The following is a 26,183-nucleotide window of genomic DNA, read 5'->3' on the forward strand; positions in this document are numbered from 1 at the left end:
ATATTAATTTTACAGGGGCCATTTTTCAGCATGAAGCAGTCATTCTCAGCACTCAGGCTACCTCCAGCAATACTCATACAATATTTATGAGACATAAATCACGCAGGTAAAAAAGTAAATGATAATCAAAGATGCAAACAGACATACAATAGTGCAGCAGTTAAATATAGGAATATAATATACTATATCTATGGAATATAGGTTTTAGGTTGTGCAGTAATGTTGTAATGAGAAACAGTTAGGGACTGGTAACAACAAGATGTAGACAGGTAATGCACGCAAATATATATACGTTTATATATAATATACAGTATATATGTTTATTGTTGTGATGGTTTAACAGCTTGTTAACAGGTAGTAAAACAAATATATATATATATATATATATATATATATATATATATATATATATATATATATATATATATATATATATATATATATATATATATATATGTATACTGTGATGTGTGCAGGGTCAAACAGACATATGTGTCAATAAGAGATTAGCTCGTCTTATTTACTTCCTTCCACCACTGGTTGTCATGGATATGAAAACTAAATTCTTAAGTTTGAGTTGTTAGGAATTAAATTGAATTTCGAAACTATAAATTCAGAGCTTTCCCACAAGCCCTGAATGCATCATAAACCGTTGACGGCCAACGCGGGGGGCGGGGTCCCGTGACGTCAGGGGTGGAAGAAAACAGCAGAGCAGGAATCAAAACAAGAGACGGACACGCCTTCGTTCTTAAAGGTTATAGCAGCTTATATTTTTTGTAACTGCTGCTGTCATAGCTGCATCAAACCCTGCCTGTCATCCACGAGGACACCACAAACAACAACAACAACAACAACACAAAGACAAAGCACTGCAACAACAAACAAAAAAAAGCACCACTGCAGAAATGGAGTCCACAGAAATGTCAGACAGCGTTGACAGCAGCCGTTGATAGAGGTCGAAAATAACACTGACATCCGAATCCTGTACAATGCCCAACCAGAAGAACAACAAGGGAAAGAAAAGCAAACGCACTAACAGTAGCGGAGATGAGCAGGAAAATGGAGCCTGTGCGGCCGCAACAGGAGGCGCGGCCGCCGCGGCGGCTGCTGCTGCTGCACCCAGACACGAGCGCTCAAGTGGTAAGAGAGGAAACGGACACAAGATGTAGAAGTTTAGTGATGCTGCCTTCCTGCCAGGGGGAAGCTCTGTCCTGTCTGTGCGACTCTGACATGCATGCACTGCGACCTTGCAAATGGCTCCACTTCTTTTCCAATCCGGAGAGAACACTGTGCCAAACTTCGGTTGAAAAATGTCTTAGTTTAATGGTTATTTGATTGACTGCACGTATAGGGCTATAATGGTCGATCACGACTTTAGGCCTTGTATGAATTGAGGGGATCTTGTCTTGCAAGTAGTTAGTATTGTACTCTACTGCATTGGAATCTCGGTTTGTGTGACTGATTTACACTGATGGGAAACTGTGCGTTTGTTTGGCGCAAGAAGATTGTGGGAACAGCAGGCAAATAAGTTGAAATATGACTGAAACAGGTGTTGCTTGGTGTGTCGGTTGATCGCAGAATTGGAGAGCAGTTGTTGTGTTTTTGTAAATAGTCCTAAACGCAAGACATCTTTAAATTGTCAGATATATGAATGGAATTTGGCGCCTCGAGCTCTTCCGGGAAATAAACAATTATCACCTATGAAAATAGTACTCCTTGGTGACGAATACAGACTCAGTGAGTCTTAATGACACCAATGCAGCGCTTCTTTGAATGGCACGTTAGTAAAGGCTGTTCCATTTGGTGTTACTCAGCAGGCCTCCGCGTTCTCTTCCTGGAGTGCACCTTGTCAACACAGTTTTCGGTTGTGGCCTTCCTCAAGAGCAATACTGACAACTCGCCGCTTGTCTGCGCACTCAGTTCAACTTCCCCGAGAGACTTACAACCGCTCCAAAGACAGACTGACCGCGCGCTGCTGGGCTCCTCTCACTTTTGATTCAGATTTGGTTTAAAACAGAACTCAGAACAGAAGCAGGTTCTTGCACTTTAGATATTAGTGGTCTTCTGAGTCACTTTATGATATTATTATTACACTGTTAATATAGAATTGTTAAACTTACATCTCTGTAGAAAAACGTAAATGCACCACAGTTGTATGTATATTTAAGCAATTTTAATATCACACCTCGAATTTGTGTACTATTTTCTTATTAACTAAGAACAGACCCAAATGAATGGATTAACCAGGGAAATAATCATCATATAAGTCTGTCTCTGCAGCCCAAAAATATTCTATTAAATATATAATTATATATTTTCTTTTCAGGACAGTAAAGTAAGTAAAGTTTTGAAAACATCTTTATGGAGCGATATGTTTTTTGTGTCAAAGTCAGATTAATTTAAAGCTGAACTTAGTGTGGAACTTTATCAGTTTTTTCTACTAAAATAAAACTAAAAACGCGAGTATGTTTTTGCCAACTGTGGTGACATTAGAGGGAGAAAAAAAGTGCTGACACTGACTGTACCGGAAAAGGAAGGAGGAAACCCCCACACACACACACCACACACACTCAGTTATCATGAGCTCCTTCTTGTAGAGACTGAGTGCCCACATTTACTTGATTCACATCTAGACTTGACAGTTGGCAGAGCTTGAAAGATCCGCTCACAGGCTTGGTTGGCCTAGTTGAATTTCATAAATCGATGGCGATGAGGCAGCAAAGACACTGAAATCTAAAATGTAACATGTTCACCTCATGTCATGTTGTTGATATGTAACTCATTGATATGTAACTCATGATGGAGAGACTGCTTGAATGGTTCCGTCGTCTCGGACAAAACAAAAAGACATTTGAAAAACATTTAATGGTTCCAGCTTCTTTGATGTAAGAATTTCTTTGTCTTATTTGATTATCTTTGGGTTTTTGATATTTGAAGACGTCACCAGAGACATAACAAAAAAAAAAATCGATTTTCTGATGTTTACTAGACCAAACAATTCAATGATTAATCAAAAATGTAAAAGGTAGATTAATCGATAATGAAATTAATCATAAACTGCAGCCCTAAATTGAAAAACTTTTGGGTTTGGACTTTGAAAATGAGCAATTTCAAGATGCTACTTGTATTTTTACCCGCACGATTTGAACAAATGATTACCGTAACTTTTTAATCAGAGACGTAACTGACTGATTAATAGACAATGTGGCATAAGCTCAGTAAGATATTACACATTTATGAGGTGACTAATAACCCTCCTGTCTTTACTCATCCAGAGGGCCAGTGTGCGACCCCTCTCGGCTGCAGCTTTGCCCGTCCCATCGACCTGGAGAAGGACGACTACCAGCGCGTGCTCTGCAACAGCGAGCTCTGCCCTTACGGCAACTGGATGCACCTGCAGTGTTTCTACGAGTGGGAGAGCTCCATCCTCGTCCAGTTCAACTGCATCGGCCGCGCTCGGTCCTGGAACGAGAAGCAGTGCAGGCAGAACATGTGGACCAAGAAGGGCTACGACCTGGCGTTCAGGTTCTGCTCTTGCCGCTGCGGCCAGGGCCATCTAAAGAAAGACACCGACTGGTATCAGGTGAAACGTAACCACGACGAGCGCAAGAAGAAGCCAACTGAGAGGAGCAGGAACGGGTCCAGTGGAGGGGCCGCAGGGCCCGGGGACGGGCTTTTTGATGAGCCCAAGAGAAGCAAGCCGCTAGGAGCAGCAGGTATAGGAGGAGGTAAACTCCTCCATAGAGCCTCTAGTCAGGACTTACCTCGGAGACAATCAATGGACCGTCAGAACTCTTCAGAGAGAGGAGCAGCAGGAGGACTCCCTACAGGAGGACCCTTTTCTCTGGGGCCTCCTCAGAAGTCACCATGTGACTCCCCGGGACAGTCTCCCCCAACTGGTTTCCCTTTCTCCCCCACTGCTGTCCTCGGAGCAGCAGCTGGAGGGGCAGGATTGCGAGGTTCCCGTCAGCTGGGAGAGTTCTTCAAATCAGCCGTCCACATGGACCCGCAGAGGAAACACCTGCTGGTCGCGGGAGCTCTCGGCCGTGGAGGCGGCTGCTCCATGGGAGCCACCGGCGGCGGAGCCCACCTCGACCCCGGGTCTGTAATCCCCCTGCCGCTGTCCTTCGCCCTCCCGCTCCACCATCGGCTCACCTCCGGCAGTGTGGGTGACGGCTCGCACTCTCACCCGGTGCAGTTCCTGAGGAGGCTGGACCTCTCGGAGCTCCTCACCCACGTCCCTCGACATAAACTCAACACCTACCACGTCCGCATGGAGGACGACGCCCAGGCAGGCCAGGGAGAAGAGCTGCGCAGGTACACCGCAAAACATGTTTCCCTTCTGCTTTACAATGTGAGTTAACTGAGCTTATGTTGAGTGTTTAGTTCAACGTTGTCTCATGAGTTTTGAAAATATGTAACCGGAGTTAGGTTCACTGGGTATGAAAAAACACGTTTGACCAATTTAAGATATTAAGTTGAGTCAACATTCGTCAGTTACAATCAGACTTGCTTCACTTTACATTTCTAAGTTTCTGAGTCAGTTATGATGCACAAGGTCTACTGTTATGGCTGCTGCTTCTGGACTTACTGTTGCACTTTCAAAAGCTAAAAGAGTGAGAGAGTGTAAGTGGGGGAAAGTCTGAAATTGATACTGACCTTCATCATAGTTCAAATTGTTTTCATTATTATGAAAAGAAACAACCGTGACTTAACTCAACATGTAATAAAGACACACAGCAGGTTCCCCTGTTTTCTTCAAACGACACAACAATGAACTCTCTGGAGAGTTTTTAACACTCAAGCAGTGCATGCTGGGAGGTCTGCTAAAATGCTGATCACAATTTTCCATAACACAAGGTGTCATATTCAAATGGCTTCTTTTGTCCAACCAACAGTCAAAACAGCTCATGATCATTTGTTTAAATCTAATTACCTGAAAAGTAAAAGACAAAAGATGAGTCCACTAAGTTCCTGTTTGATGTTTTACACTGTATAATAAGACATGGTTTGTAACATTGCATTTGTTAGTGGTCTTACTGTAGCTTATAGTTTGTGTGTTATTATAAAATTATAATATAATATATATAAAAAATAATTATTATTGCTCAGTCAAATTAATTGTTAAGCATCTGATAAACAAACCACGTAACATGCATTTTAATATTAGTGATTCAGTATATTACCTTATTGCAGGAAATTAATCTTAATCGTTGTTCCAATACTGTTTTAATACCATACTTGCTTAAATTAAAAAAGGCGAGGCAATGGAAGTTTATTTATAATGCACCTTTTAGCAGCAAAACAAACATGTTGTACATTAAACATAAAAGGCATGGATATGGTGTGATACAAAAGAAACACAACGCAATATAAAAGGAATATAGAAGGGATTTCAAAATTGTAAATAATAAAATAAAAAATAAGCTAACACTGAGTAAAGAAGATAAAACAGCCACAGTGCATTGTTATAAATGATTAAATGCAGCTGTCTGATTTACTCTTTAAAGAGATCTGTGAAGACACCATGATAATTGCTTCTTTAATTATTACTGCTTGAAACACAAATATTTATTAAAGAATACTTGATTGTATTCTGCTGTTTGTTTGGCTGTTACAGAACCTTAATCATCTTAATCGCCTCTTATCACGTTAGACATGCACATGTTATTAGTCTAAAGTTGGCACACAAACAACACTTCCTTACGGGATCGATTCTTTGTTTATAAAGACAACTCTGATAAAACCATAAGACCTAATGTTTCTGTCCATGTTGTCCTGCAGGTTTATCCTCTCCGCCCTCAGTGCGAGCCAGAGAAACGTGGTCAACTGTGCGCTGTGCCACAGAGCGCTGCCTGTGTTTGAACAGTTCCCTTTAGTGGACGGGACTCTGTTTCTCAGCCCTTCGCGCCACGACGAGATTGAGTACGACGTCCCCTGCCACCTTCAAGGTAAGACCTGGTTTCAAGAGCATGGCGTGAGATACAAATACTTCCAGCTACGGATCATAAAAAATAACTTTGTGTCATATTTGCTCAAACTCTCAACATACCCTGACAGTAGTAAGTGAGAAAGCCTCCTTTTATTGCTCCTAACTGCATTTGTAGGAGTCCACTCCACCAGAAACAACCGATACATTTTTTCAGAAATATATTTTATTGCACCGTTAAGCTTTCAGATGAGGGCGGCTTTTGCTCAGTGGGTTGAGCGCATCGCCCTTTAGTCACGAGGTTGGTAGTTTGACCCCCGTCTGCTACCGTCTGCATGTCGGAGTGTCCTTAAACGAGACACCAGAGCTCAAAATGCTCCCGGTGCGCTTTACAGCAGCCAACTGCCCCTGAATGCTTAGGATGGGTTCAATGCAGATACATGCATGTATCTGACGAGTGTAGTTAGAAAGCCAACATAATGAATATAAATAAATAATGAAAACAATGAAAAAATAAAGCTTTTTTTTAAGTTTTCTCTGGATGGTGGGCGGTGCTTGGTTTTGGTTCGACTGTTTTCATTTGTTTTGGCAGCCGGGTCGCAAACGTTCTCATTTTACAGCTAAACAGTACACTAAAATGTGTTTCTGAACACAATTTAAAGACAAATAGACAGTAACAGAATCTTGGTTCATATTTGACCATTTGATTGGAGTTCACGAGCTTCACAAGCAGTGATTAACAGCTGCGTTAAGACACTCGTCGGCTCTGATTGGTTGGTTTTCTTACTCAGATTATCCGCCTCATCTACTATGTCGGGATAGAGTGACAGTTTGAGCAAATATGAAAAAAGTTATTTTTATGACAGTTACCAAATGTAGCTTTAAGTGTATGGAGTTAACACGGCTCAAAATTGCGCAAATATTTTGTATATTTGATTCACTTATTTGAAAGTATTTAAATAAATATAATTTGCCCTATTATAATGCTGTGAAAACACTCTACAGATAACAGTGAGAGCTTGAATAACTTTATGAGGCAAAAAGTGTATATTTGAAGATATTAATCGCTCACAAGTTGAGATTTTTATTATATTATATTTATTTGCCTTAAAATTAGGTACAGACATTTTTGGTTCCCAGAAGGTGAATTATAATAACTTTGATGATTCTTTAATTTTATATCTAGCACCACCATCTCTTCAACATTTAAATGTGTCCTATACGTTTCCATCAGCATCATCTCTACTTTGTGTTCAGAGCTAATCAGCAAGTATAACATGCTAAACTTAGAAGATGAACACGGTAAATATTAGCTCTGGATCAGCTGAACAAAAAAACAAACGATTAATGTCGACGTGAATTGTAACCATAGATAGGTTATTTTTGCTCAATTATAGATTTACATTCTATTTCAAAATGCCATGCTTTCTTTTCTACAAATAGAAATTACAACTGGTTAATCCATCCATAAGCTCAGTCCATGTTGTGAATATAGACATATACATAGACACATTTTGCTGGCACAGTCAGACATGAATGGGAATAAGCAGGGCGAAGCCTCTTTGATGTTTTGGCCCACAAGCTTTGATATGTATGGTGCTTGATATGCATCAGCATGAACGGATTATTTATTCAGTTTTTCATGCTTTTGTGTCAGGCAGAATATAAATGTTGGCGCAAGAGAAATGAATCATGCCTTATAGTTAAACAGTGAGGTGTGATTAAAATCTATTTGTTTACTTATTTAACAGCTAAAACCTTCTTTTGCCTTCCGAGGCTGAAGAGCTTGATTTTGTCCTGGGAAAATGTAAATGCATGTTTGTTTGTTTTATTAGTGAGCAAGTTTGCAGGGACGTATTTTTACAACACATCTTCATCAAAAAAAATCATGACTCTCTATGCGAGTGGCTCTGAATGCATTCATGTTTATAACGGGATTTGAATGGTAAACTGCGTTGCATTTGCTCCATTGCTTCAGTTTGATGAGGTTTCAAAGCTCTTGTTGAGTAGCATAGATTTAAAAAATAACACGGCAAATGAAATGACTTGCAACTATTTTCCAAGAATGGCTTGTTTGGCATTCACACAGAAGTTGTACAGAGCTGGGAAGGTTTCATTTCGGTGCTTGCCAGCCTGATCTTTTAGGATGTGATCACTCCAGTAGCTTAGTCTCTGGTCTATATACAATATGAAAGGACATAGAAACTGTTATTTATCTTGCATGCACTGTAGAAGCATGATCATGAGCCATGGGAGCAATCAGGAGTTTATTATTTTTTTTGGATTTTCCTGGCTGATTATCAGAGTGTCTTGTTATTCTTTAAATGTAATACCTAACTATACTTCTTTATTTCTAACAGGCAGATTAATGCACCTCTACGCCATCTGTGTGGACTGTCTAGAAGGCGTCCACAAGATTGTGTGCATCAAGTGCAAGTCACGCTGGGACGGGAGCTGGCACCAACTGGGCACAATGTACACCTACGATATACTGGCTGCTTCCCCGTGTTGCCAGGTAGAAACTGATTTTTCTGACTACTATCACACGTGTCCTTGACGTAAATGGGCAGAGAAACAAAAATTTGACATGGGGGTAAAGTGTGAATTGAACCTGTAGAACAACAATGGATAAAAATGACTATGTGAAATGTAAGACGTCATTCATAGTGGCTGAACCAAGAGGATTATCATCCAACTCAGTCCCCCTCTGATTTATGGAACATTTTAGTGTCTTTCAGCTCATTGTTTTTGGTTTTCTGGTCTGTAACTTCTCTCTTTTGGTTTTGATCCAACACCAAACTCAGTTTATGACCAACTGGTGAACATAGTGGAGCATTGAGAGACCAACAAAAGAGCCAGAAGAGAGTACATATTGGACCAGAAACGACTTCATAATGCTATTGTTGCTCTTTTGCTAAAAAGCCTGCCATATGAACTTAATGTTATGAATGCTAAAGTAGTTGTTGTCAAATGTTACTATCCAGTACACTAGATACCAATGTAGCTTTGTACAAAAGAATCGTGAAAGCTCTTGAATTATAGATCCAACTGAAACAGAAGAGAGTCAGATACAATTCTGTCTTGCTTTTAGTCCAGCATTAATTCAACGTCCTCTTAAAGTGACCTGCGTCCTCCCTTGTGTGTCCCTCAGGCTCGTCTCAACTGTAAGCACTGCGGGAAGCCGGTGGTGGACGTTCGAGTCGGGATGCAGTATTTCTCAGAGTACAGCAACGTCCAGCAGTGCCCTCACTGCGGCAACCTGGACTATCACTTTGTGAAACCTTTCTCCTCCTACAAAGTACTTGAGGCTTATTGACAAATGCTGTCCATGCAGGCTAGTTGAGCTGCTTTTGTTCTCAATTTTTTAAACACAATCTAGGAAAGATTTTATTTTTGGGGCCTTAAGGTGATTTTATGTTTTTATGTTTACTCTCTTTTGTTGTTGTTTTTTTATGTATAGGAAAAACTCTAGTTTTGAAAAAAAAAAAGAAAAAAAAAAAAGAAAGAAAAAAAAGTTCCAAGACAGTATATCTCCACAGTGTTGATAGAGTGTGGAACTGGCACATCAGTCAAGCAAACACACTTATCTGTGAGAAATGAATGTATCAGTATGCCAAAATTTGCTTTTATTTAATTTTTTTTTTTTTTTTTTTTTTATAAAGATGAATCTCAAATAAAGCAGAGAAAGATATGCGTTTGTGTTGGTTTGATATCTTCACCCCATATATATAAAAAAAACAATTTCACTTCAACAGGGACGACCTCCTCCACACAATTTTGACATGCTATTGTAAAAAAATCATCATCAGGCTAATTACTGATGATCTTCAAATGCCTCAACTTTTATTAGCGGATCATCATCACCATCCTTTAGCTGGTCTGAAATGTCACAAGTAGTTGAACAAACATCAATGAAATCCACTTATCCTGTGCTGTCAACCTGCTCATCGGTCTATGTTTGTGGGTAAAAAGCAAAAACATGTATTCATCACATTTTGGGTACAAAAGTCTGTTCTCAATGTCACATGTGAAGGCTCAAGCCCCATCTAATCACAAACATCTGGTCCATTCAGGTTACATTTACAGACAGGACACGTTAAAGGGCCAGTGTGTAGCATTTAGGAGGCTCTATTGGCAGAAATGAGAATATAATAAGTATGTTTCCTTTAGTGTATAATAACCTGAAATACAGAATCGTTACCTTAGAATGAACCGGCTGCCATGTTTCTAACAAACCAAACACTGGCTCTAGATAGGGCTTCCGTACGACTACGTAGCTATGCAGATGCATTAGAAGTGAATGCAGTATTCAAACATGGGGCGCTATACATTAAAAACTTCACTCTGCAGTTGCACAACATGTGGGTACCATCATAGCTCTGCCACCCGTGACATGTTCAGAGGGCTGATGGTTATTCTATTTCGCTGGATGCGTCATTATTATACACCAGGGTTTATTAAATTCTTAACACGATACACGACGAATGGAGCCCAAATGAAGGAATTTACACCAAACTCGGACATTTAGGCGCAGACTTGGATTAGTTTTTATGAGAATGTTTTATTTCCATGAATAGACCCTTCTGTTGGGTCTGTGTTGCTAACAGGAGGGACGGGTGTTCCGCTGTCAGTGGCTCTTGAAGTCGAGTCGTCAGACTGTGAAGCTGCGTCCTTACTCTTCTGTTTCTGTGACAGTTCCTTTGCTGAAGGTGGTCGGAGGATGCACATGGCTGCTTGACCGTTACGTACGGCTTTTGGCTTGGAAACAAATCCGACCATCACCTCCATTTGCTGCACTATCTGCTCCAGAGTTGTGTCCTGTGGAAAATAAAACAAGTTGGTTTTTTTGGACATATTTTGGGGAATACGTGCCCCAAACCGCATCGAGGGAATTAGAGGAGACGGGAAGAGTTGAGGGCAAGGCTCATTTTTCTTCTGCTACAATTATTGGCATTAACAGTTACAAACCTCACCCACTAAATGTAACATTAATGCGATAAGCATAGAGAAGCTGATATTTTTAAAAAAAACAAGTATTTTTAATCCCTTTGATTTGTTTTTTAAGAATAGTGAAAAATAAACTTCTCAGTAGTGTCTGGTGGACAAACTGTTTACTGTGAACACATTTCCGTACTGTCATTTTTCTGATGCAGATGTTTCATTTGGGAATGCACATCTCTAACACAGCTGCGCTATTCTGAACCCGGTTCAGTCGCAGTGGACGGAGTAGACAACAGAGAGCGTTGCGTTGTCCTTCTCCCCTCATTCCCTGTAATCTCTCTATTGTTCCGATCTAACGATTGTTCCCCTCACCAGGTCGACTGCCGCTCCCCCGCGTCCTGATCGCAGAGTGATTCTGACATGGTTCTTCTTCTCCAGCCAACTCTCCACTTGTTTCATCTTGGTGGACAGGTCGTGCGCTGCGATGCCGGATGAAAAGGTGAGCTCTTTCACCTGCACGGGGGCTGTGGAGAAGAGAACACGTGTGTTCCATCACGTTTGACTAACATCTTTTACTTCCTGGTGAGATCTGTTGAATACTGAGGGTACCGAGATGAAACTGCCAGGTTGCAGGTAAAGCGTTATATCACAGAGTTAGAGCCTTGTTTTAAGAAATATTTTTGACCAGATCCCATTTGGAAGATTGTGATGTACGTCTATTAATCTTTCTGTCTTCCTAACTTGTTAAACATCTTATGACCCGTTGGAGAGATCCTGACCCCCATGCTGGGATCCACTGGACTACACTGAAGACCTAATTCTGGTCCTTGCCGGGACACCACATACCTGCTTTTGCTTTCTGTTTCTCCCGCAGTTTCAGCTGCTCTTCGTGGATCTGTTTGCCGGTCATCAGCCGGTAGACGGGGGGATCTTTGCGTTCGCTGAGCAGCACCAATTTGAGACCTTGCTCGTCCAGGATTCGGATCACATCTGCACGGTGCATGGTGCCCAGGTTCTCGCCTGTCTCACTTATCACCTGTATCTCGCGGTGTGGGATCTTACGGCCGACGGCGCCGATTGTGGCATGAGCTTTGGGATCGTGCTTGTTTTTCTTCTTCGGTGTGGGAGTCTGTTCTGTGTCGTCTGCAGCCGTGGAGAATGGAGACCATCTCCAGGAGGAAGCAACGAGGTTAGATCTTTCACCGGGTAGCGTGAATCTCGACGCTGGCGTCCAGTAGCCTCGGCTGCCACCACACACAGCTTTCACTGTACGGCTCAGCATCCACCTCACACAACCTGCAGACATATCCTAGATACAAAAAAAAATTAAAAAAGAGAGAGCGAGGGGACAAATCAGGGGCCAGATTTGATTATGTGAGACAGCGTACATCACGAAAAGGCCATGACTGGGGAGAAAAGCATCTCTTTTACCACAATGTTAGAGTTAAGCTTTTCCTGAAAATGACTGGCGGACATGACAGATTAATGTAGATTACAGTACATATTTACATAGCTCATATTTTAGTAAATGCGTAATACATGGGTTTTCAATTTATTAGGATTATGAAACAATGTGTTTGACACATATACTGCCATTATTCGCTTGCCTTCTCCGGGTTTTCTCTTGCCTCTGTAGGTATTTTAAGTAATGTCTTGTAGGTACATTTCACTTGAATTAAAAAATATTATTTAGTAATTTATTTCCTATAGTACTCTACGGGCTAGTTAGCTCTGATATCACAAACATATCTAATGAGTGTTGAGTTCAATTTCGTCTCTGCATCATTAGCAGCATCTCGTTTGTATCAACAGCCAGTTCCTACAGTTGTGACATCATTTCCTGTTGCACCACGCCAGCCCCGCCCCCATTGAAACATCGGCCAATTAAAGTTTGCCCTTCTTAAACGTCCGTGCACACCCCCCAAATAAGATATATACAAACCTTTAGGGTCCGCTGCGATATTCGTGATACCCCACATTTACTTATTGACTTACTTTTGGAAGTTTAACACTTCTTTTCCCTTCTTTTTATATCGTTCACCTGGTATTATAACAAGCGTGTGCAGGTAAAACACTCTGGCCGCAGTGACCACTGCGAGCAAATTGTAGAAAAGCTAACATTTAATTAAAAAGTTCATCAGCAAACGTTATGCCGAACTGGCCAGCAAGCCTTTTCAATTCATAAAACCGCTTTGCAGTAAATGCCATGTGGTGCACTTGGTGTGTAATTAACGTGTCAACATTAAACTGTACGGTTTTAAAATGGGAGTCTGGAGTTGACCGAGAGAGCCGTTTACAGTCATCTTGGCAGCGTTTAGTTTGGGCCTAAAGGTCGGTGTAATTGCCACTTAAACTGTTGTAAAGTATTACCCTTTTCTCCAATTATCTCCTGTTGTTGTGCTGTTTACTCACTGTAGATCAATGTCGCGTATTCATATTGCAGGGTGACTGTTGCAGTCTTCTTCCGCCATGTACTTCTTCATTTCATTTGAGCGAGAACAGATGCAGCACAACCCCGATGCTGCCCTCTTCTGCACAAAGCGGGACACGTCGTTACTTCATTAAAAGGGTCAGTTCACCCAAAACACAAAAGGGCATCCCATACGTTCTTATTTGAGCTTAGTCATCTTACCATCCAGGTGGTTCTAGTTTTATTTTGCCTAGGTTTTGAAATGTCTGTCTATCCATCCTGATGCAATGGAGGTGAAAAACGTTTCAATTCGCCGTCAGTTTTACACCGTTGATTTCTTGCCTATAAGATTACTTACAAACCCTTTCATAGCTATTTCATTTTTTTTTTATCATTTGGCACAGTTTTGTCATGTTGAACATCTTGTTTCAGAGCCATGCAATTATTTGGATGTATTTGATTACTTAGGTTAATTACTTTTTAATTGAATTACTTGTTGTGACCCAATTAGTACTTTAGTGTTTAGTTAATTAGTTTAATAACTTTAAGAACAATAAACAAAGAGTTCCTTTTTATGGATTGAAGATTTTTTTTTGAAAATCAATTTCAAAATGCGATTAAAACTGACAAGAAAATGAAATTTAAATTTAAATATTCTATATTGATTATACTTTGCCCTGGAATATTTACCAATTACTTTTCATTAAAAAACATTATAAAAAAGAAGTCACAATCCTTGTCTGGAAAAATCAGGAATGCTATTCTTGAGGATGTTTTTAAAAGGACACTGTAAAGAGTAAAAAATGCTTTACTTTGTGCTAACAACAACGCTGTGCGTCACAGCCACCATTCATTCCTTAAATTCAGTTACATGGTAACTGGACATTCATCCAAGCAAAATTATGTTTTGGTTATTTTGCAAAGGAGAGAGGCGCAAGGAAATTTCCTGGAACTGTGTATTTGCAAAACAAAATGCTTTCAGCGGGCAGCTATGCAAAGTCAGTTAGACAACATATTCGTGAGTCCAAAAGGTTCAGTTGTTTCGGTTTTCAGTGCCGCTCTTCAGTGCTTTCAACCACAGAAAGGTAAGAAGTAAAATACTTTTGGCTGATAATCTGTATTGAAAAAGTACTTGTATTTGTTATTCATCTTCTGTAGCAGGGAATCGATCGCACGTCCTGACAGAGAGTTAATGCCATCAAAACAACATGAGCTGGATGACTTGGGTTTTGTTCGTGGGGCTTCTGTGGATTTATCCTGTTTGTACGTAATCAAGATCTCCAAATGATAAAGTCTAGTGGCCTCTACATATCATATTGCATTATTCTCATAAGGGCCGATTATTATGGTTATAAGGTGACAACACCTTGTGTGAAGATTTTTTTGTTTAACTTGTTGTCTCATTTGGTTTAACAGGTGTACACAGTGATCAAAAGCAAACTAACACTTTTGAGAAACTCAAAAATTGTTTGGTCCAGAATCCGAGGCTACCTTTTTTTGTGGTTCCTGATCAGTTCAGTGCCTTCATCACTCTAGATAAACATTGGAATCTGAGTGAGTTGAAACTATAATAAACATTTTAATTACAGTAGCTGTTGACTGATGTTTGGGGAACAAAACGAAGTCTGGGAGGAAAGGTGCACCTTTACAGCTAGCAGCTGTATTTATGCTTTTGAAACGATAAAATACAGTAACATATCTTAAGCATCTAATGTAGGGTCCACCTGACGGGTGAAAACACCACATGTAGATCGATGACTTAGCTGTTGTTAAAGTACATACACATTAGACCGAGCCTTTTTGCTCTTACTTTGTTACTCTTACTACATGACATAAAAAGAGTGCATTCTTTACCTCTCTGCAGCTGAGGCTTGTATACTATTTGTGCAGAAAAACGTGACTATAACAGGTGAGTACAACCAACTTATTACACTAAGAATATTGAATTTCCTTTTGCATTTACATTAGCATTTCAACAAAATATAGATTTAATTGTGTTTCTGTTTTTAATTAACAGAAGACTTTGGGGAGAAATATCCTCAAGTGGAAGGATCTAAGGGTTCTTATGTACTACACCTCTCAAGAATATACATCAACAAGAAATGGGACCTGTATGTCGTGGAAGGGTGTCAGTGCAACACCACGTTATCTAACCTCACAGGTGATATTACATAACAGTTTTTTTACATTCTCCGATGTCAGTATTAAATGTTGTGAACAACATTAAATTACATTCTGTTCACCTTTACTGTATTTATTATTCAGTGCAAAATGCAGATAAGAAGAGAGGTAAGTTGGACATATGTCTGTTTGCTTGCTTGTGTGTGTGTGTGTGTGTGTGTGTGTGTGTGTGTGTGTGTGTGTGTGTGTGTGTGTGTGTGTGTGTGTGTGTGTGTGTGTGTGTGTGTGTATGTTTGGCCCTTTAAAACTGTAAAACAACGGTTCTAATTTGCTGATTTGTTTTTGTCAATCAGATTCAACGCCCATCATTGATGACGTTGTCACAGGTAAACAACTTTGTTTTACAATTCAGTCTGGAAAAAATAATAATAAAAACAGTGTTTATACAGGTATTATTACATTTACGCTCAATGTAAAAATTGGAATGATGACACAAGTCTCTTTTAATTAAGTCTTTTTTTTTACCATCCCTCATAGTGTTAGCTACAAATGTAATAAAATTAAAAATTGTAATTTCAAAGAGATTGTTAAATATTTTTATCTGTGCACTTTCTGTAGCGTTGTTCCACTTTTTTCTTTACGTGAAGATTCTGAGTGTTTCTCTTTGTAGAACCTTGCTGGATTACAGGTTTGGATACAGGGATATGTAACAAATCTAGATATGATGAAAACACTTGCAAAATAGGTGAGTTCCTCTCAGAGAAGCAATGATTGCATAACTATTTGTTCATTTCTTGCCTTTTGTGCTATATAATGCACACAATGCTTGTAATGCTGCAGACGCTGGCTATAAACAGCACCAACTGTATATCTTACTTTACAGATTCTAACGCTTGAGATAAAAATCAATGTCCCTTCCTTTCAGGTTCACAGGTCAAGAACAAGTTCATCATCAACATAACAACAACAACTAACAAAAGATGTTTAAGGTGTGATAATCCAGTGACAGTGCCAGAGAATGAAGTTACGGTGGAATCGAATTTTACGACTAAAGAAGGAGGAAAACTCGATGCTGCCGAAGCTGCGTAAGACATTTTGGGGAACATGGTTTAATTTGCTTTCTTGCCGAGAGTGAGATGAGAAGATTATTACCACTGCGGAGCCAGAGCACAGGTTGTTGAGATTGGAAACAGCTAGACTGGTTATTTTCAAAGCCGACTTACTTTTCACACTATGGAGCACTATTGAAAATTTAGGAGCGCCACTAAATCGACATGCAACGCAACACATTCATATTCACCTTATCTGTATTGCTGATAATGCTTTGATAATAGATAGACAATTTACAGAAATAAACAATGTGTCGTTTTATTTAAAAGGCAAATTCCCAAAGTGAATTAGTGCTTTAAGAGACAAATTCATTAAGCGAGTCTTATGGGCCACTCCTAACTCCAAAACCACTAATGCATGCCTAATTAACATGTCATATCGTGTTTGTTTGTTTGTTTGTTCGCAAATATAAATGTGTCGACTAGACTCCGGGAAGTCACTGCTCCCAGAAATAGTTACAGCAGGAGGTTCCCTGTAATACCACAAAGCTTTACATTTCTCTTTCTGTAGGGCTTAAGCTGATACAATATCTTAATTATTGAACTTTAGAGTTGCAATTACGTGGATGATTTTTTAACTTTGGACAGTGCCAGGCTATCTGTTTCCTCCTGCCTCCAGTCTTTGAGCTAAGCTAAGCTAACCTCCTTGCTCCAGCTCTGTACAACTCCTAACGAACTATTCCTTATAACATTGAAATTCAAAGGGGGAAAAAAATTTTGGGCTATTTATATATATATTTACCACAATGTAATGTAATATATGTAAAAATGTATATGAAACTCAGAATTGTCAATATATTGAATATTCTTCCTTCTGTCAACAGTGAAGTCATGAACAAAATGGCCGACCTTGCCAGCTCCATCAACGTGTCTTCGGCTATACTGGATGTGGGAGAAGGAGTTACGGGTATCTTAGTGAGAGAAACAAACCCTGCGGATGTAGACGAGGTCTCCTTTGGTTATTGGTCCCCAAATGACAGGATAAGTGTGGGTGTATTATTTTTAATTTGACCTTCATACACGTGCTATGTGGTTCTTAGTACAGACTTCAATAACTGTATGGATTGGGTAACCAGTTCTCACTCCCAACTTAGCGTCTGTGTGAGACACACCAGGTTTTCAACTAACTCCAATGTAAACCAATCAGTGTCAGTGTGAAGCCTCGGTTATGCTTTCTGCATGGACGGTCATACGGACATGAGATGATTCAGAACCGTGACGAGGAAACTGATCTCTTGTACACAGGGCGGGTTTCTTCTCGCGGCAGCCGACATTCTCAAAGCTCCTCAAAGTTGTCCGTTTTCTCCACCTATCCACATCCGCGTAGTAAGAAAATGTTGGATGGTCACGGAAAGGCGAAAAAAACCTGCCGCCCTGTAAAGGTCTTATGGTGTAAATCAGGCATTAGACCGTCAACTGACTTGGTGTAAAGAGTGAGGAAGATGACGAAGGGCAGGTCGGATGGCAGGATGGAAACAAACAAAAAGTCTAAGGACTTTCACCCAGGAGACCGCTGCTTGTGTCCTGTGTGAAACCAAGTCAACGTTGACTTATTCCATTGTCCGGGTGAATACTTGATTCTGATTGGCCACAGGGAGTCCATTAATTCCTGATAATGGACACATACCAAGTAGTTCCAGTTCAGCTACATTAAACTTAAAAAAAATCATCGGAATTTCTTATTTAGCACACTGAGCCTCATCCTCTGAACCACACAGGGGGGCGACAGTAACACACAAGCTCCAAGAGGTAAGTTACACTGCCCTCTCAACTTATTGATACTTTGTATCACGTAAGAAGTACACTGCCCCTTCGTGGAGGCCAGAACTGTAAGACACACCGCGCTAATTCTTAATAATGGACACTTCCTCAGGCATTACGTACCATTACTTATTTACCACTTCATGTCATGAAATAAGTAGTCCATCTAAACGTTGAGGATATGCCACCCTGTCTCTCATTTGGAAATAACTTACTTTTGTTCAACATTTTTCTCTTTCCGAGATTGAGGTGAAAGGATCAAAACTAATGTAGAAGAGCAGGCAGACTGCTGAGTAATTTCCTAGATACTAAGTCATTTCCTGGATTATAATTGGATTGACTTCAAACATACAGTTTTATTTTTCTTAAATGTTTAAAACAGCACTGTACACGGTTTTGACAACACACTTGTGTTCTTCTCTGCAGATTGTAGACGGCAGTTATAATCTGGCTCAATACTCGAGATCTGTCTCAGTGCCAAAAGAAGCGTTTGAGAAATCCCTGAGTTTGAATGTTCGCGTGCCATTTCTAGCCCTTTTACGATTCAACCATCTGGCTTCGGTAAGAAACAATATCAAAATGTCACCTTCAATGATAAAGGAAATATAATCATGTTACTATTTTGCAGTCGTTTAATTTTCTTTCAGGATGAGAAGAACAGCACTATTTTAGGTGATGAGGTTTTAGCAGTTGAAATGGGAACCATTATCACCAATCTCAAAAACAAAATATCCATCAATTTCAAGGACGTTGAAGACGTAAGTTAAAAAAATATCTATATTGTGCATTATCGAATGTGTATTATTTGTATTTGTTTGAGTTTGTTTACCATCCAAGAGCACATTTTAATGCAGTTCTGTTGTTGTTTTTACAGGAACGAATTCCATCTTGTCATTCATGGAATGGTGATGGTAATTGCAAGATTTTCTTTAGGTCTACATCACCTATGAAAGAATAGAGCTTTTCCCACAGCAGACATTTTGACACATCAAGTGTAATCAATAACATTAACGATGGTATTTAGGAACAAAATCCCAGTATGTGACTGCTGCCATAATGTAGATTAGAAAAGGACATGAAATAACAGAGACTACAATGGTGAGCTGATGTAATAGGCGATGTAATTCTGTTCCACTGGGACACTTGAACAGAACGGATACAGTGTCAAATTGATTGTGTGTCTCACACATTTGGATTTTGGTTGACCTTAATTTACATCTGGGTTTACTATTTCTGTATTTTCCATGTTTGAAATCTACTATTGGCATGGAGCGTTGATTCTTACTTGTTGTTTCTCACTCACTCAATGTACTCGTGAACCCTCCAGCTTCAGCTCTGCGTTGTCTGCATGCTCTGATTCTGTCTTTTAGGAAGCCAACCAAACTGGACTGATGAAGGATGTCAGACGATAAAAAATGGGACCAACATTACATGCGTGTGTTCGCATCTGACCTTTTTTGCTATCTTATTGGTACGTCTTTTGTAATATTCTCATGACATTCAAAGCTTCGTCCTTTCAATCGGCATTCCCAGTGGAATACACATATATGGACATTCCTCTGTATGACCGTCTTGACTGCACTCTGTAGCTACTGAATTCTTTCATTTCCCCCTCTGTAATGAAATTCATCATAAACCATCCTCATTAATGCAGTCCATGTGATAACGTGTTTAATTGTTGCTCTTCGCAGGCTCCTCTTAATGAAACCATACCTAGTTCTGACCTGAAAAACCTCACCATCATCACCCAAGTTGGCTGTGGCTTGTCCATGTTCTTCCTCGGCGTAGTCCTCTTCATGCACTTCCTTATGAGGTAATGTCTCCATAATTAGTTTCAGGTTAAATAATTATGTCATTTATTTTTGTTTAAATATGTCTAAAAATACTGGGCTTGGTCTGAGTAATAACAACTACTTGTAAGCTTTTAACTGCGGAATGAAACCCATCTTTTGTCCAGGTTTGTTGAGCCATGGCTGAATACTCCAATCTCTCTCATTATGTAGCCATACATACTCAGATTTGTCCCGTAAAAAAAAAGAACTCTTTTTAAATACAAAATTCAATAAAGTGTCATTATTATTAATGTCAGCCTTTTAGAAACAAAAGTCATACTAAAAGATACTGGATTGATTTTTAAAATAGTTCCGATTATTTAAAAAAAGGCATTAATTGGAAAAAAAGGAATCAGCCGACCAATTGATCAGTTTTTCTTTAGTCTTTATACAAGTAAACAAACACAACAAACCACATCTCTTGTAGCTGTGTTGTCCCACAGCCAGCTGATTTCGTGAAAATTCATGTAAATAAGCATGCTCTTCGGAACAGTAGAACACTATGTCATACATTTGCAGTAAGGAAATGAGACCGCTGAATAGTCGCTTTGTTCTAGGAGTGCTATGGAAACAACCGTGTTATGTACCGAATGAATACTTTATGAAAATAAGCTAACATCCCATCTGTCCCTTTCCTCACTTTGTATGATCACATTAATATTTTCAGGGCACTATTGCACTTACCTTTGCATTTAAACACTGTTTATAGATAATACAAAAAATATACATAGAATTATGCAATTTGTGATTAAATATTACTTATATAACTCAAGTTTAGTTTAGGACTTATTAAATAACGAGACAACGATAAACGATAATGACAAATTTACAGAGTTGGAGGAAGAATTCTGTTTCTATATTCATACCACACTGTAAAAAAGATCTCCTACAAATAAAAATGCTGTATTGGAAAGGTAGTATCAGGAAATGTACTTCAAAGTATCAAAAGTTAAAGTTCTCAACGGAAAGAAATAGCCCATGTGAGGGTTTATGATATCTAATGACATACTCTTACACAGAATATGATTACATTATTTTTACTCATGCATTAATGTGTGTAAGCAATGTTACTCTTGTGAGGTGGAGCTAAGTTTTAAGCATTTAATATAAGGCTCCAACTAATGATTAGTTTCTTTATTGATTGATCTGCTGTTTTTTTTATTGATTAATCCTTTCATCATTTGGTTTGTAAAGTGTATGAAAATAGTGAGAAATACTGTCACAATTACCCAGAACTCAAAGACACTCTTTCAAATGTCTTTTTTTGTCCGAACAACAATCCAAACCTCAAAGTTATTCCCAGGACTGAGCGTGGCTGCCTGTCAGACCCTGCTGCAGTAAAATAAGACATTTTCTAAAGGGACTCTGGTTCTCGGAAACACTACTGCTTTCTAAACACAAAATAAAGTTCCTCATAGCAGCTGTAACTCCTTCACCAGACGGGGTAATCATAACAAAACAATAATTTGTCTATTAACAATATGTGTCTCTTTTACAGGAAGACCAAGGCCAGTATAGCCACAAAGATTCTCATCAACCTGGTGTCGGCCATGTTCCTGCTTAACCTCACTTTCCTGATCAACAACTTTGTGGCAAAAATGAACAGCTCTGTGGGTTGTAAGATTTTGGCGGCTCTCATGCACTACTTTATGTTGGCCACTTTTACTTGGTTCGCTGCGCAGGCCCTTCACCTCGGCCTGCAGCTGTACATGGGGGGCAAAATTGTAATCCGTCACTACATACTCAAAGTCTCCATTGCCAGTTGGGGTGAGTACACATCAGTATTTTCTGTTGTTTGATCTGAACATGGACATAACATTTGCAAGTCAGTAGTTTGGTAAATCGTCTTTGTCCATTTCCAGTACTACCGAGTGTAGTTGGGATCGTCCTGCTCATCTTAGGAAAATATGGCAAACAATCCATCAATACTAGTGACACTGAAGACATTGTGGCCATGTGAGTGTGTGGAATATATATTTAATATACAGAATTCACACATTTGTTCATACGTTTCCCTTCCTTTACTGACATGTCGCTCTGTTCCAAGGTGCTGGATAACAGACAATGACGTGCACTACATTGTCAACATAGGTTACTATGCGTTGGTCTTCCTCTTCACCTTCACTACCTTCATCGTCATACTTTCCTGGCTCCTTTATCTCAAGAGAATGGGAACAGGCGGTGCAGTAATAAGCTCAAACAGAAAAAGCATTGCAGTCATCCTGGGACTGTGTTGCACGATGGGTATCACTTGGGGTTTTGCCTTCTTCGCCTATGGTGCCCTCCGGATCCCCTCCTACTACATTTTCTCAGTCTTGAATTCTTTCCAAGGTCCGTGTGATAATAATAAGCTTTCAATGTATTGCTCTGTTGCATTTCAAATAGTTCATTTGAATCATATTTTATACTCACTGCTCATATAGCTTGGTTTTTATTACTTAACTCACAGGATTAAGCTGCTTTAATTAATATCTATGTATTTGAAAGTGTTGCTTGTGGTGATAAACTCACATTGAATTATCTCAGAGCACTACTTTAGAGCCTGCACCTTATTAACCGTTTTGGTGGGCTCTTACGGCGCTCATTAGCATCATTTCCAGCTGGCTGCTCTCTTGAATTCAGTCTTGCAACCTGCTCAGTGCCAAACTTAGCGAGCTGGTGGACATGGTGGAAAGTGTTGCAGCTTAAGAGACAGACATTTCCCTCAGGAGTTGTTAGGACCAAAAAAAAGAGCTAAAGGACAGTGAACATTGGTTTTAATTCAACAGGTAGCCAGAGACACAACATCAAATGAATGATAATGTTGCTCCATGTCGGCTGGATGTCGCCTCACTTCCTCCAAATGGTTCAATGCACACAACAAAAAAACATGTCATTGTTCTATCAAAGCTAGCATGATGCCACAGCAGTTACTTTGTTTCAGGGATTATTACAATATGATTGTATCATAAAAGTAAGCTGTAAAAGGATGGATGACTGAAAGTAAAACCCACCTGCATGAGCAATGAGTGTAAAGTAGCAATAAACTAAACATACGTTACATTTCAAAAGGCTCAACTTGTTCATATGAGTGACCATCTTTTTCTTTGTCTGGCAGGCTTCTTCCTGTTCATCTACTACTACAACACCAGCCACTCAGAAGAGCTAATCAGGGGTCAGGATATGGCGGTCAGCACCAGCACTCTTCAAAGTAGCGTGCACAGCAGCGAGAACCCCTACTCCAACTTCAAGAAAGAAAAACCCTTGTAGACAGGTGGGGACTAAAGGGTGAAGATGGACAGCTTGAAGTAATAGAACAAGCAAGTAGAATGAACTAGAAAGTGTACTGGTGTGTAACATTGTATAGGACATCCTCCCTGACATATTTATTGAAGGTTATTGGTGTATGGGAAAATTACTTTAATACTACATTGTTTAGTTTCTTAGGACCAGAATTTGGTTTGTACAATTTCATTCAGTGGGGATCAGAAAAGGCTGTACGTTTCATGGAGTTAATTATTAGTAATAGTATTTTTGACAGATTGTTCTATAGAAAAACAAAAAAATATGAATATTGAATGCTTAAATATTTTATTAAAATTACATTTTCAAGACTCTTTGATCTTCAACTGATAAGATATCTTTAGTTGTGGATATTAAGGTAAAAATAATGTTTCCTAAAGCATGTTTTGACTGTTTGGAATATGAAAATGAGATAAGGAGCACAAGGATAAAGAACCTTTTATTCAGTTAAAGTCACTCTAACATTAAAACATACATTATGCATCAATACGCAATTTTTCTATTATTTTAAACTCATTTTTAGTTGGTAAATTATTATAACTTTTACAGCAAGAGAGCTTCTGCTTCCTTGAGAGCTTTTTCCATTTCAGCTGCCTCCAGGGAGAAGTTCTCCCTCTCCTGCATCATATGTTCCTGTGCTTTCGCAAATTCTGACATCGTTGTTTGGATTTCCTATAAATGTGTAAAATGAGGATCATTTAAAATACACTGCGATCATCACTTGGAATCAATTACAACAAACAGCAAAGTATGAGTTTAACTCACCTCTAACCGGGCACGTTGCTGTGATGCAGTGTCTCCAAACACTATTAATTCATTCAGCAGGTCTTTGGAGACACTCTGAAATGGAGAGAATGAAAGTTGTGTTCAATAGATGGCAGTGCCTATGATAGCCAAAAGACTGTTACCTTTATGTGTGGGATACAAGTATATTGTAAATGTGATTTTTGTCTTACTTTATTTGTGTGGATATGTGGTATACAACTAGTGCATGTTTGTAGTTATTTGTGCGTGTGATTAAAACATGACAGAACTTATATAGTAAACTGAAATAAAATATACATACCATAACCTCTTTTCTTTCATCTTCATTTTGTTGAGCAGCTGATCCAACCCTTTCTCCCAAAACTAAGAATCAAAGAGATATTACGTTATTTTCTAGCAAGCAACAACTGAAATCAAACAAAGAAAAACACATTTTGGAAAAAAAAGGGGATACATATTCACCTGGGTCTATATTGGCTGCGACTAGGAGTATGTGACACTCCTTCAGGTTTTTCCGAACCTCTACATTCTCCTTTTCAAGTTCACTGAACTGCAGCTCCATCTCAGACACTCTTTGCTGCAAAGTGACAAAGAAAGAAATTCTGGTCAACTGCAGTGGACAACAGACAAGTGAAATGTATAAATGCAAGTAGTTAGATATGTTACAATCATACAAGTACTTCATTAAAACTACTTCCTGCACCTGTGTCTCTGAGAGGTTTTTCTGCAGCTCCTCATTGGTAGCCATCAGATGCTGATTTTGCCCCTTAAGCTCTGCCTGTTGCCCATACCTGGTGGACACTCTACAGACAGGTGCAATATAAAGTTGTGAGGAAAAAAAAAAAAAAAAAGGCTGATGTTCACTGGATGTTCAGGATATGCAACGTAATGCAAGACTCACCCTTTGTGTGCTTTGGGAGCAACAGTTTTCCTGCAAGACAAAAGTGGGGGATAAATTAATTCAAAAGCTGTGATGCAAACATACATACAGAGTATAGTGTTAATTAGCACATGTCTTACTTTGGCACGTTTTCTTTTTGATGTTTGAGGATACCATCTGACTTTTGGGCAGCGTTTTCTGTTGCAGATACTGGTGCTGTGTCTTTGGATTCAAACTTATAACCCGTTTTCTTCATTTCAGCAGGTACATGCACACCTGGAAAACAACTTTGTTAATCAGACATCAGCTTTGTTTGACTTAAAATACAATAATACTATTTAAATATACATAAATAGGGTCACCAACACAGTCCAAAAATACCAAATTCTGCTCACCTCTTGGAATTTTGGATGACATTTGCTTTATCTGTTGTGCAATTAATACAATGCCAGCAATGAAAAAAGGCACCTGTAAGAAGAAACAATCTGATTAAATAACTTGTAATTTAGTAATTCCTGGAACTGTTTACTGAACCAGATGTTGAGCTGAAATATTCAAACACGTTCTGTTTATGCGTGAGGTTTACTCTAACGCTCCGACAACGTAATCATTGAATACTAGGACCATTATATTCACTTTTACCCGTAAATACAGATTTTTAATGGAGTTTGGTGGGAGTTTCCAAATTCAACATTCGCCAGACGACTTCAAAAAGGTAACATATCAAGGGGTTAGTTAGCTTAGCTTAGGTGCTAGTTAAAAGGTCGCCATAACTGAAACATACTAATATGTGTGACAGGGTTCAATAACACAACATCAACGCCTACCTTTATGGACGCATTAAGTACAAGACTTGTCAACAGTCAATTCCCCCAAAACGAGCCGCACGAATTTAAAAACGTCCCGCCCTCTGTGATCATATCCGGTTTGAGTCCGTTACTTCCTGTATGACGAAAACTACTTTTCTCTATTTCTTGTCATCAGAGGGTTTGTATGCCTTGATTAATTAGAGCTAAGCAGTATGTGTATTATTATGTTATTGTTGTTGAGTTAACATTACTGCACTTAACCGAAATAAGCAGCAAAAGACTAGACAAAAACCCGTGGAAATAGGTCACTGCGCATGCGTGGAGGCGGCTAAATTCAAAACTGA

The 26,183-nt window shown here is 39.3% G+C and overlaps 4 protein-coding genes across 7 annotated transcripts; 2 read left to right on the forward strand and 2 right to left on the reverse strand.

The window, feature by feature from the left end:
- Positions 1 to 701: 701 nt before the first annotated feature.
- heca (hdc homolog, cell cycle regulator) lies at positions 702 to 9,620 on the forward strand. The gene is made up of 5 exons (XM_068708435.1): positions 702 to 1,140; positions 3,276 to 4,317; positions 5,785 to 5,951; positions 8,290 to 8,444; positions 9,081 to 9,620. Exons 1-5 carry the CDS (start codon positions 990 to 992, stop codon positions 9,243 to 9,245), a joined length of 1,680 nt encoding a protein of 559 aa, XP_068564536.1. The 5' UTR covers positions 702 to 989; the 3' UTR covers positions 9,246 to 9,620.
- A 130-nt stretch (positions 9,621 to 9,750) lies between these two features.
- Positions 9,751 to 13,374, reverse strand: mtif3 (mitochondrial translational initiation factor 3). Of its 2 annotated transcripts, none has more exons than XM_068708436.1 (4): positions 13,283 to 13,374; positions 11,717 to 12,179; positions 11,243 to 11,394; positions 9,751 to 10,747 (listed from the first exon to the last, which is right to left on the reverse strand). In XM_068708436.1, the coding sequence occupies exons 2-4, from the start codon at positions 12,174 to 12,176 to the stop codon at positions 10,478 to 10,480; spliced, it is 882 nt and encodes a 293-aa protein (XP_068564537.1). In that variant the 5' UTR covers positions 12,177 to 12,179; positions 13,283 to 13,374; the 3' UTR covers positions 9,751 to 10,477. The 2 variants fall into 2 exon arrangements, with proteins under 2 accessions (XP_068564537.1, XP_068564538.1); XM_068708437.1 differs by having other exon boundaries at positions 13,241 to 13,343.
- Positions 13,375 to 14,306: 932 nt separating this feature from the next.
- On the forward strand, positions 14,307 to 24,456 carry LOC137870771 (adhesion G-protein coupled receptor G5-like). Of its 2 annotated transcripts, none has more exons than XM_068708216.1 (19): positions 14,307 to 14,365; positions 14,442 to 14,543; positions 14,697 to 14,834; positions 15,145 to 15,189; positions 15,298 to 15,441; positions 15,546 to 15,569; positions 15,755 to 15,787; positions 16,072 to 16,146; positions 16,327 to 16,486; positions 17,335 to 17,497; positions 18,698 to 18,832; positions 18,919 to 19,029; positions 19,146 to 19,182; positions 19,642 to 19,742; positions 19,963 to 20,084; positions 21,602 to 21,870; positions 21,966 to 22,059; positions 22,151 to 22,434; positions 23,201 to 24,456. In XM_068708216.1, exons 2-19 carry the CDS (start codon positions 14,489 to 14,491, stop codon positions 23,350 to 23,352), a joined length of 2,142 nt encoding a protein of 713 aa, XP_068564317.1. In that variant the 5' UTR covers positions 14,307 to 14,365; positions 14,442 to 14,488; the 3' UTR covers positions 23,353 to 24,456. The 2 variants fall into 2 exon arrangements, with proteins under 2 accessions (XP_068564317.1, XP_068564316.1); XM_068708215.1 differs by having other exon boundaries at positions 14,341 to 14,365; positions 14,439 to 14,543.
- knstrn (kinetochore localized astrin (SPAG5) binding protein) lies at positions 23,808 to 25,930 on the reverse strand. Of its 2 annotated transcripts, none has more exons than XM_068708217.1 (9): positions 25,858 to 25,930; positions 25,426 to 25,498; positions 25,171 to 25,306; positions 25,052 to 25,081; positions 24,854 to 24,953; positions 24,613 to 24,727; positions 24,452 to 24,513; positions 24,151 to 24,225; positions 23,808 to 24,057 (listed from the first exon to the last, which is right to left on the reverse strand). In XM_068708217.1, the coding sequence occupies exons 2-9, from the start codon at positions 25,445 to 25,447 to the stop codon at positions 23,929 to 23,931; spliced, it is 669 nt and encodes a 222-aa protein (XP_068564318.1). In that variant the 5' UTR covers positions 25,448 to 25,498; positions 25,858 to 25,930; the 3' UTR covers positions 23,808 to 23,928. The 2 variants fall into 2 exon arrangements, with proteins under 2 accessions (XP_068564318.1, XP_068564319.1); XM_068708218.1 differs by lacking the exon at positions 25,858 to 25,930 and adding an exon at positions 25,673 to 25,766.
- Positions 25,931 to 26,183: the final 253 nt, after the last annotated feature.

Source organism: Cebidichthys violaceus, unplaced genomic scaffold (assembly GCF_023349555.1).
Source record: "Cebidichthys violaceus isolate CVI_PGR_0920_01 unplaced genomic scaffold, fCebVio1.0.p SCAF_14, whole genome shotgun sequence".
Classification (NCBI taxonomy): domain Eukaryota; kingdom Metazoa; phylum Chordata; class Actinopteri; order Perciformes; family Stichaeidae; genus Cebidichthys; species Cebidichthys violaceus.